Source organism: Orycteropus afer, unplaced genomic scaffold (assembly GCF_000298275.1).
Source record: "Orycteropus afer afer isolate SDZICR_OR568_19922 unplaced genomic scaffold, OryAfe1.0 scaffold00724, whole genome shotgun sequence".
Lineage (NCBI taxonomy): Eukaryota > Metazoa > Chordata > Mammalia > Tubulidentata > Orycteropodidae > Orycteropus > Orycteropus afer.
This window is the reverse complement of record NW_006922311.1, coordinates 85507-96705: the sequence shown is the minus strand read 5'-3', so window position 1 is coordinate 96705 and position 11199 is coordinate 85507. Positions and strand designations below refer to the sequence as shown.

Below are 11199 nucleotides of genomic sequence, written 5' to 3'. Positions count from 1 at the left end.
TTCTTTCTCTCTATCCAGGATCTCCTACATAGATCCCCTTCCAAGTGGTTGACAGTGGTAGCTGGGCACCATCTAGTTCTTCTGGTCTCATAGTCATATAGGCTACAGATCGGGTGGTATATTAGTCACTAAGATTAATCGTTTCCATGAATTTTTGGTTTTCTTCATTCTTCTTTGCTCTGGACAAGGAGAGACCCATAGTTGCATCTAGATGGCAGCTTGCAAGCTTTTAAGATCCCAGTCAGCAAGATGTTTTTAAAAGAGATTCCTGCTGGGGAGAGAAACTAGACTACTTGACATCTAAATTCCTTCCATTTCTAAGAGAAATTATTCTGGGGCTAAAACCTGATTCAGGGTCTACACAAACAAAATAAAACAAACTCTGAAACACTAATTAGGGATAATCTGTAAATTTCCATGTGTTTCTCTCTCTGCTACTCCTACCATGACCAGTAGACAAAAGAAGTCTTCCATGACACACTTTTCTCAGCATTTTCTTGCACTAAATCTTTTTGCTAACTCCTAAAGAATATCTTCGTATCAGATGTGAACTCCTAAGTATAGGTTTTAAAGTGACCATTCATGTCCACCTGCCTGTGTTTCATGTTGCTTAACTCTTCTAGTACTCCCTCACTGGACACCTCTCTTAAAGAACTTGCCTGTGAGTGAGATTGAATTTTATATTACTCATTATTTGGGAAAATAATTTAAGGCTTAAAATATTCTTCTCTTGACATTCATTCCTTTCTGGAAAATGTCCCATAGCAATATTGGGTAATTCTAACTATAGTGTCAATGGCATATCACATTCTTTTATGAATAAATTTTGGAAGGTAAAGAGCTTGAGAAAGGGTAATTTGTGTCTCAATGGAGAAAAAGTTTATAAAAGAAGGCAAAAGGGAAAAAAAGAAGAGAATATGGAAGGAGAGATAAGAAGAATGTGGGAGAGAGGATAAGGAAGGGAAAAGAAAACATTAAGATGAGTGTGAGAAACGAAAATAAATTTTGCTTACTTATCATTTTTCTCAGGCCTATTCTCTAACCTACTCTTCCTGTGGCTGGTTTTTTGAGTCTTTTGGTAAAGAAAAAACAACAACAACAACAAAAAAAATTACCTGACTACTTCACAGGATATTATCATCACTTTGTAGATGGGGAAATTGAAGCTCCGGGTAATTTGTTTAATTTCCAAAGATCACTGGGTAGTTGGAAATAACTCCTTGATCTGCTCTCCAATCAGCTCTGTGAGCAAGTGCTGTCATCCTGAGCTGATGATTCAATAAACACCCAGATGTGTTAATACCTGGATAAAGGAGGAGGTGAGGTTTACAACTGGTACCACTTAAAAAAAGAAAAGAAAAGAAAAGAAATCCAGCAAGTTATTATACCTACTTCTCTCTAGCTCACATTTTTGAGAGCTCTGGTGACATTGGAGCCTAAGGCATTTGACTGCTAACCAGAAGGCCACTCTGAAGGTTGGGCAGTCTACTTCCATAGTGATAATGCCTTGGAAACCCAAAGAGGGGCTGTTATGAGTCGCATCTGATTCCACGGCAGTGGTTGCATCGTATACCAAGAACTTCATATTCATTTCACCAATTAATTCTCACAACAGCACCGTGAGGTAAACATGTTCATGTTGACACTGGGTGTGCACAGTAGAACTGCTCCATAGTGTTTTGAAGGCTGTGACCTTTCAGAAGCAGATCACCCAGGTCTGTCTTCTGAAATGCCTCTGGGTGGGTTTATAGCACCAAACTCTTTAATTAGTATAATTCTACCTATTTGACAAATGAAGAAACCAAAGCTCAGAGGGATTGAATAATGTGCACAGTGCCCACAATTATGAATAAAGGTTCAGCTGGAGTCTGTCTCTACAATATGACTCCATTCACTATTCTCTTTCATTCTTTCTATTTTTTTCAACATTTCCTTCCTTCTCAACTTGCCGGTTAAAGATCAAGATGTGATTTCAAATATGTAATTGATATCAGATGTATTTTCCTGTAAATAAGCAGGTATTTTGCACAAAGAGTGCAGACATATGAGGATTAAGTAAAACAAAGCCTAGGATGGGATGAAAAAAGAAGGAGATCCCTAGCTCTCTGGGGATAAAGAATTATAATTTACCTCTTCAGACAGAATGTGAAAAAGGATGAAAAGTGTCTTTTCCAGTAAACTTCAAATCCCTAAAAAGTGTTTTCTTGCCGTATCTGGTTAGAAGAGGAAAAGCATTTCTGCTGTGGATTTCAGCAGGTAGTCTTGTTTCCATGGGCTGCCTCAAAAAGATATGGACTCAGTAAGAGAAGCCAAACAGTGTAAGTGAGCTGCCTCTTCACCAGACCCAGCTTGTATAAAATATATTACCAAAAGGTTGTCATGCCTACATTCTGAGCACAGCATTTGCACCTAGATTCAGGTTATCATGGTGCAATCAAGTTGCATCAGAATGGTTTTAAATTAGGGCTTACAAACTTCACATAATTTAAGGAAAGGTATAAACTCCTTCCCAAAGTAGCAAGATGAAGGATACCCAAAAGATAATTTTTCTGGGGGCTCGTACCAATATGTCTATCAATGACTCTTTCCTCCACCATTTTCTCTTTATTCTCTCTTACCGATCTTTGTTTGGTTTGTTTTTTTTTTTTTTTTCCCCCTGATCTTGGGATTCTTAGCAATTACTTAATTCCACTGAATAATTTCTAGGCAAAAGTAATTGCTGATGTTTAGATTGCCAAGAGGGCTAAAAGGCTACAAAGAAATTTTGTTTTCATCACTATAATACTCTTTTTAAGTTAGCATTTAAAGTCTTGGAATCTAAAATCTATTTTCTAATTCAATTTACTTCCATATTAATCAACATCAGTGCTCAGAAGTTCATTATCCAAATCCACTTTCTCAATCTTTAAAAGACTGTTTGAAAAAGAAACAACCTATGAAAAGTTAGAAATTGTTGGTGTTATTCTGTATAAGATCAGCTATTGGACAAATAAATGTTAAATAATATGGAGAAACAAACCACATGTCACAAAAACAGCAGTAAATTTAACACGGTGAAATTGAAATATGACTCTTTTATCTGCCTGGGTGAGCACGTTGCTACAAAGAATTATAATTATTTGAGAGGTCGCCAAATATATTCTCTCACAGAAAATTTAAAGCATGTTTTTTCAACCTGTTCTCTCACCTCTATGCTGTCAATTTGAATAACTGAAGTCAGTGTGAAGCAGAAGTCATTAGCCTTCAGATATTCAGAGATCTCAAGCTAATTTTAAAACTTTTGTTTCATTTCTACTACAATGAAAAGACAAATGTAAAATATCTTCTATATATGCAACACACACACATTGATTTTTTTTTTTCTAGGATATAAAGATTCAAAGACTAAATGAGCCAAGATTCAGAAAAATTTAAACTAAAGAATGTTGATTGGTTGTATAAGAAACTCTAAAAAATTAACCTAAGCTTTAGGGAAAGGATTTATATTATAAATATTGTCAATTTTCTACCAGTAATATTAGATTATTGATTGGAGTATGTAAAGATATAGGGTTTTTTTATTTATTTACCTTTATTCTTTTGTGTGTGTTCATAATGGGAGACTAAGATATTATCTAAGCATTTTCAGGATGCTCATTTTTTTGTTTTCCTCTTTTCTGGGCTATGTGTCCTGTCAATCTAATCATCTTTCTGTCATTTTTAGGTATTTCCTTGGTGGCTCTTATTGTTCCTGTTTCTGTTGGGATGTTTGTTAATCACAAGTGGCCCAAAAAAGCCAAGATCATACTTAAGGTAAATGTCTCATGCCATAGGCTGCAGTTAAATGTTCCACAATGAGAATTGAAATTATATAGTTTTTCCATCTACCGAATTATTTTTTCTCATTACATGATTGCCTTCTAGTGGGGCTGCAATTGCACTAGACATGCAATCATTCTTATAGCATGTCCTTCCTTGTCCTTTCCACAGGGAAATTTCTATCCATCCTTTGAAACAATTAATTCAAACATCACCTCATGGTTTTACTCTACTCTATGCCATTCCAGAGGTTTGTTCTTACCTCTGTTCTGCTGTCTCAGAAATATCTTAGATAATGTCTTTTTTCTATCTATATCTATATGGCAGTTTGCTGCAGGGCACTAGCAGATTACAGAGAGACAGAGCAAGTCAGTCCCTGGGTAGAGCAAATGGTTAACTGCTTGGCTACTAACAATAAGGTTGGCTGTTCAACTTCACTTAGAGGTGCCTGCTACTAACAAAAAGGTTGGTTGTTCAACTTCACTTAGAGGTGCCTTGAAAGAAAAGCCTACTGATCTAATGTTCAAAAAGTCATAGCTATTGAAAACTCTACCTACAGTTCTACTCTGAAACATACTGTGTCACCATGAGTGTATGTGTGTGTGTGTGTGCATATATATAATATATATAACAATTCATCCTTTTGCAGCAACCAAATTCCAATTACGTGATATGGCTACAGATAGCTATGAATAAACCAGATACAGATATAGATAAAGAGGTACATTCTGCTCCTCAAGGTACAAAATAAATTAGTTGTATTCCTTGCTTCTCTGGGAGAAAAAAAAAAATGTTGAAATCTCCAAATACTTTTTTAAATGTGAGACGATAAAACAGTAACAGGAACAGCTTATATTTCTAAAGGTCTTTTACTTTGAGATAGTTTTTTATCCATCTTTCTGTTATCATAACAATCATAAAAGGTGATTGGGGACAAATTGCCCCCATCATTTACAAATGAAGAAATTAAAAGGCAAAGTGTTTCATGATTTGCCTGAGGATACAGAGTAGGAGGAATCAGTCAAGGAATCAGAGTAGAAGGCAGCCAGGTCTTCTAGCTCTTATTCTAGTGTGGTTTCTTTTACTTCAAGGACAGTTTGCAAGCCAGACAATCTTCTCCAGGTTAATTGACTACGGATGTATATGCCTGTTATTTTCTTTAAAACTGATACGTGGGGAAAGCATGAGCTCTTTTAGTGGCCTGGATAGTAGCCTTCACACTAGAATTACTTTAAGAGAACGTCTTTATCACTGTCCTGAAGAGAATGGAGACTGCTTTGGCTTCTTCTCAGCTAAACATATTTTGATTTTTTTTGACACATGATTGTTGAGTTTGCTTGTGTTTCTTTTCCAGATTGGTTCCATCACAGGAATCTTCCTCATTGTGCTCATAGCTGTGGTTGGAGGAATACTGTACCAAGGTTCTTGGGTCATCAATCCCAAACTGTGGATTATAGGAACAATATTTCCTCTGGCTGGTTACTCCCTGGGATTTCTTCTGGCTAGGATAGCTGGTCAACCTTGGTACAGGTATGCTGTTTTGATAAATCAAATAGGGAAATTTTTCTGTAGTAGCTGTCAATACCAACAATAAATTCAAAGACCTTCACCTTTAGTAAGCATTGGCCCTATTTCTGAATTGATCATTCTAAACAGACTCATTCATTCCTAAATTATGCAATCCACCAGAAAGGAAATACTGACTGCTTCTTTTTTGATCAAATTCTTCACCCTTGCTCTTCTATTGTCATGCATCCTACTCTTCAAGCAAAGTGACTTTAACAAAAGGAGTTAGGTTGGCCTTGTAATAGATGAAGGTTCCTCCAGCCAGCAACCAAAAAAAAAAAAAAAAAACTCATTGCTATCCAGTCAATCCTGACTCATAGCAACCCTTTTGGGTTTCCAAGGAGGTAAATCTTTACAGAAGTAGATTGCCCAGTCTTCCTTCCTTCTGGTTAGCAGTCATGCTTTAGGCACTACGCCATTCTTCTCCTTCCAGCCCATCTGAATCAATGTTGTTGTTGTTGCTGTCATGTGCCATGAATCAATAGACAGAGAGAAAAGCAGGAGTTGATGTATTCATAAGGTTAAGAAAGAGGTGAGCAGCATTGGACAGTGGAAAGAGGGCAATGTTTGCGTCAGAGAGATTTGAGCTTGGATTCTTATCTTGCCACTTACCAACTGTGGAAACTAGGGTAAGAATTTACTCTTTTTCTGAGTTTTCTTATCTCTGGAATAGGGACAATGATGCCTACTAGCAGACTTTTGATCAGGATTCAGTTAGAAGAACACATCCAACTAAAACAATAAAACAACTACAACAAATATCTTGAATATTTGTTGTACTCCTGCTCTGTGCTCTGCATTGTGACCAAGTACATAATTTAAAAGGGTGAAATAAATTCCCCTTTGTCATTTATGGAATGCTGATATAAATGAGCCTGCTTTACATATATATGTTTAAGTATTTGTTATCAATGGCCTTCCCGATTAAACACTCAACTACTATCTGAAAGGCAGTTGGATACACCCAGAGATGCCTCAGAAGACAGCCCTGGTGATCAGCTTCTGAAAGGTCACAGCCTTGAAAACTCTATGGAGCAGTTCTGCTCTGCACACCCAGGGTCACCATGAAAATCAACTCAGTGGTAGCTAACACTAGCATTTGTTCTCAATATATTTGTTCTTAATGTTATACGAGAATAACACCAATCAAAACAACTACAACAACAAAGCATATATTCTTTTAATATTTCTTTTAGGTGCCGGACAGTTGCTTTGGAAACAGGGATGCAGAATACCCAGCTGTGTTCCACCATAGTACAGCTCTCCTTCACTCCTGAAGAGCTAACTCACATGTTCACCTTCCCACTCATCTACAGCGTTTTCCAATTGGTCTTTGGAGCCTTATTCTTAGGATGTAAGCAGCAATGCTAATTACATTCTATTATGATGTTCTTCTTTGTGAAATCCTAGAGTTGCTTAAAAGGCGTTTTTTTTTTTTTTTTTTTTTTCATTCCCTGTTTCTGTCAGTGGACTGTACAAATAAATGAGAGGAAAAAGCCATCCAAATGCTGATACAAATTTTGTAATTCTACCAAAAGATTCTATTGAAAATATTTTTTAATGAAAAGTAATAGCATTTGCTCTTTCCACTAACTTTGTTTTCCTCAGTAATTAGGAAGGCGTACTAACCTGTTAAGACCTCGTTATTGTGTACCTTCCTAAATGCTTTCAAGGACACAAGACTGACCACTGTGTTGCAAAAGTAAACATGAATAGCCTTGGTGTTGAAGTCCCTGGGTGGTGCGAACAGTTAACATGTCTCAGATGCTAATGAAAAAAAGGGAGGTTTCAGTTCACCCAGAGGCCCTCTGGAAGAAAGGCCTAATGGATGATCTGCCATGGAAACTCTGGGGAGCACAGTTCTACTCTGACACTCATGGGGTCACCTGGAGCTGGAATCAACTCAACAGCAACTGGTATATTTTGTAAATATGTCAGGAAATTGGTATACATAGGATATTTATTAAGCTAAGTTATATTAGACTAAGTTATATTAAATGCCCATATAACTGAAGCAGTTGAAGCAAAAATGTCCTTCATTTAAAGTGCTAGGGAAAGATAACCTGATTCTTAGTTTTACTCTGATGCAGCATATAACTTTGATCCTCTCCCATGTTGACCTCAACCTACATGAAACTCTTCACTATATTCTGTTTTTGTTGGACTGATGATGTTTAACCTATACTTTTACATATCATTTTTAATTAAAGAAACTGTACTTTTTTAAACTTCATGATATTTAAGGGGGAAGGTAAAGTGAAGATGCCTGACAAAAAATAATATGAAATGTTAAGTCATAAAATGCCTGGGCCCATAGTTTTATATTTTTATTTATGTATTTTTTTTACTTTTCTACTTAGTTCCAATAGTCAATTGAGTCACTTGCCCATGAGTCCTAATCAGACTCTACACCAATGTTTCAATTTACTTATTAAAGTATGGCTTTTCTTTCTAGAATAGGACTCATCTATTGGAAATATCTCAATGATTTATCACTATCCCAGAAAATAGAAAACCACTGCCAAATAACTTTTGTTTGTGTGATAGATTTTGCCAAATAATTAATCTGTGTTAGTTACTCACCAAAAACAAACTAAACTCATTGCCATCACAATTCCAACTCATAGGATCCCCACCGAATTTCCAAGGCTGTAAATCTTTACGGAAGCAGCCTGCACTATATTTCTCCTACGGAGCAACTGATGGGTTCGAATCCACCAGATAAGCTAAAAAAAAAAAAAAAAATTGCACTAATTCCCTCTATGATCAGAAATAATACTAGAATGCCTCCATAATCACAAAAAAAAAAAAAAAAAAAGTGGACTGGTTGAAAGAACAATTAAATATATTTGTTAATTGAACAACTAATCCAAGAGGAATTGATTAATTAGTAATCTAGCTGAAGAAATGATGTAAAAGAGGACAGTAGCATTGGTCTTTGGAAGGAAGGTTGGGCAATCTACTTCTGTAGTGATGTTGTTGTTGCTGTTATGTGCCGTCGAGTCAAACCGACTCATAGTGACCCCTCCTTGGGTTTCCAAGGCAGTATCACTACAGAAGTAGATTGCCTCATCTTCCTTCCAGGCAGTGGCTCAGAAACCCAAGGAGGGGTCGTTATGAATCAGCCCGATTTGACAGCACATAACAACAACAACAGTATTGGTCTTGTCTTTTCCCACATTTTATTAGTAGTTTATATGAAAACAAAGAAGTTATCTTTTAAGTGTATACAATGCTTAGAAAAATATTTTAGTGATGTGATTAGAATGCTAACATATTTTGTAACTGAGAGCTACATCAAAAGAAAGGAAGGAAAAAGTAGAGGGAGGTAGAAATAAGATGTTTTGGTTAAATAAAGGGAGGGGTATGAAGTTGAGGGAATCCCAGCTCAAAACTAGTTTATAATAGACATGTTGGATGTTTCAGTTGAGCCCGAGCTCAATTAAATTCAATAGTATGGCTCAGTGGGTTAAAACTAATGTGGTAATAGAAATGCAGGGACCAATCAAAGAAAATACTGATCTTGATACTGATTTTTGAAGCAAGACCTTGTCTCCTTCAACCCTGTATCATAGTGATAATTAACATTTACTGAGCACTTATTATTTTCCATAGGTCATGCTAGGCACTTTACTTTTTTTTTTTTTTTCTCTCATTTTAATGCTCACTACTGACCTATGGGAGTCCTTGGATAGTGCAAGCAGTTAATACTCTTGGCTGGTAACTCAAAGGTTAGAGGTTCAAATCCACCCAGAAGTTCCTCAGAAGAAAGACCTGGTGATCTGCTTCCACAAGGTCACAGTCGTGAAAACCTTGAAACACAGTTCTAACTCTGAAACATATAGAATTGCCATGAGTCAGAATCATCTCAATGGCAGCTGTGTTTTTACTGCTATATGAGATTGATATTATTATACTTACACAGTATTGGAATTTGAAGGGTCCAATTCTCTTTCCCTGTTGAGTTTGGAATCAAGTGACAAGTAGGGGAAAAAAATCAGATATTTAGATAACAAAATGGAACTTTTGCTACTGATACAAGTAGCAAAAGTGCTTAAAATGAAATATATAGCTTGAATTTGAACTCAATGGGTTATTAATACTGCCCTTCACCATCATTGCCTCATACATGTACACATAAACACATACACATACACACACACATACCATAGCCCATTTCCTAGAAGGCAAAGCCTGCCCAAGTAAGCTTACCTCAAAAATAAGCTGGTAAATGGCTGCTGCCAGAGACTATCAGCTCCACTGGAGAGAAGAAGGCTGACGACCAATCAGCTAAGACACACCTTACCCCATGGGAATAAGTGAGTGAGGGCAGCAAAAGACCAGAAGTGTTAGTTTAACTCAAGTCCTTCCACAGAGGAACACTAGGCCAATATTGCACCTTCCCAGATGGCATATTAATTGAGAACTAGCACATTAGTGGGGATATAGTAGATGCTGGATAAATACTTGCTGTTGTTGCTACCATTGTCAAGCATCACTTGGCAGCGCTGAGTGCCTGCAGAAGGCATGTGACTGCCCTAAGCAAATATATCCAAACATCATGTGCTGTGTCTTCCTGATATTCTGTCATCCCTCTTATTCATGGGTAGTCATAGAACTAAGAATGGCGTTTTCTTTTTCCTTAAGTAGCCTATGGTCTAAAGAAAATGCAAACTGATTTAGAGTCATAACCAAAGAAATTTTTCAGCTTATCATGGTCAAATTTAACTAACTTCCTGTGCATTGTTTTCTAGTTTATGTGGCATACAAGAAATGTTATCAGAAAAATAATGAAGAATTTCCAGAGAGCAAAGACAATGAAACAGTGTTTCAGTCATCACACTGTAAGATGAATGGAGGATTTCAACCAGATGAGAAGTAGACACCAATGGACAAAGCAGAAGGATTCTAAAGAATATTCTTCAACTAAAACTGTATTTAACTATTTGCTCTGATGGAACAGTTGGCTGGAAAAAGTTGAAGTGAAATTTTAAATTCTGATTGAATTCATATTTTGAATTCAGTACCTACTGACTGGTGACCCAATTCTTTCATGTGACAAATATTGTTGAAATATATATGTGTTTATAATACAATGCCATTAAACTATGCCAAGAAAATATCTTCAGACAAAACTTTACAGAGGTAACACTGAGGATCTTGTAAATCCTGAACTGAATTCTTACACAGAAATTCAGCACCCAGGGATGAGCACCTTACTTTCCGTATGTTAAAATAGGTGCAATTAATTATTATTACCATAAAGTGACCAAAATTTTCTCTAATATTTATGACTATAAAAAGACTAAAGTGAAAGTCTTTCACCTACATTTTAATCATTATTTTGAAAACTTTGTCATCTATTTATTTATATAACTCTGTAGTATAACATGAGCAAATACATGTCATGTTATATTAAAAAAAAAAAAAAAAAAAAGGCTTCGCCTGTGACAGTCCATAAACAGAAGTGATAAAGAAGAGTTACTAAACAGAATTCAATAACAAAATTGGAATTGGGTCTGTAACTCATCAGGAATACTGTACACCCATTGCTCTACCTCAGAGGTCCAACAACGCCCACTAGATCTTTGAAGGAAAACCAGAATCCTTTCAAATAGTTTGAATTTGGCAAAGAGCTCTTCAAACTCTGTAGAGGAAGTTTCTCAAGTTTTGCCTATAAGAAGCTGGTCCACAGTGGCTAATGTGACAACTATTTAGTTCATAAGAAGAGCTCAGAGTAGGTGTCATGGAGAAAGAAAGTGATAAGAGGCACAAAGACAGAAGTATTAGAAGAAACACAACTACTCTAGTGGGTGAATGGAACTCAGTGTGCAA

General features: G+C 36.4%; 1 protein-coding gene across 1 annotated transcript in view; it reads left to right on the top strand.

The window, feature by feature from the left end:
* Positions 1-10246, top strand: part of SLC10A2 (solute carrier family 10 member 2) — a 31078-nt gene extending 20832 nt beyond the window's left edge. Inside the window, exons 3-6 of the mRNA XM_007957260.2 lie at positions 3704-3792; positions 5153-5328; positions 6561-6718; positions 10119-10246. Coding sequence (XP_007955451.1) covers positions 3704-3792; positions 5153-5328; positions 6561-6718; positions 10119-10246 — 551 coding nt within the window. The remainder of the gene's footprint in view (positions 1-3703; positions 3793-5152; positions 5329-6560; positions 6719-10118) is intronic.
* Positions 10247-11199: the final 953 nt, after the last annotated feature.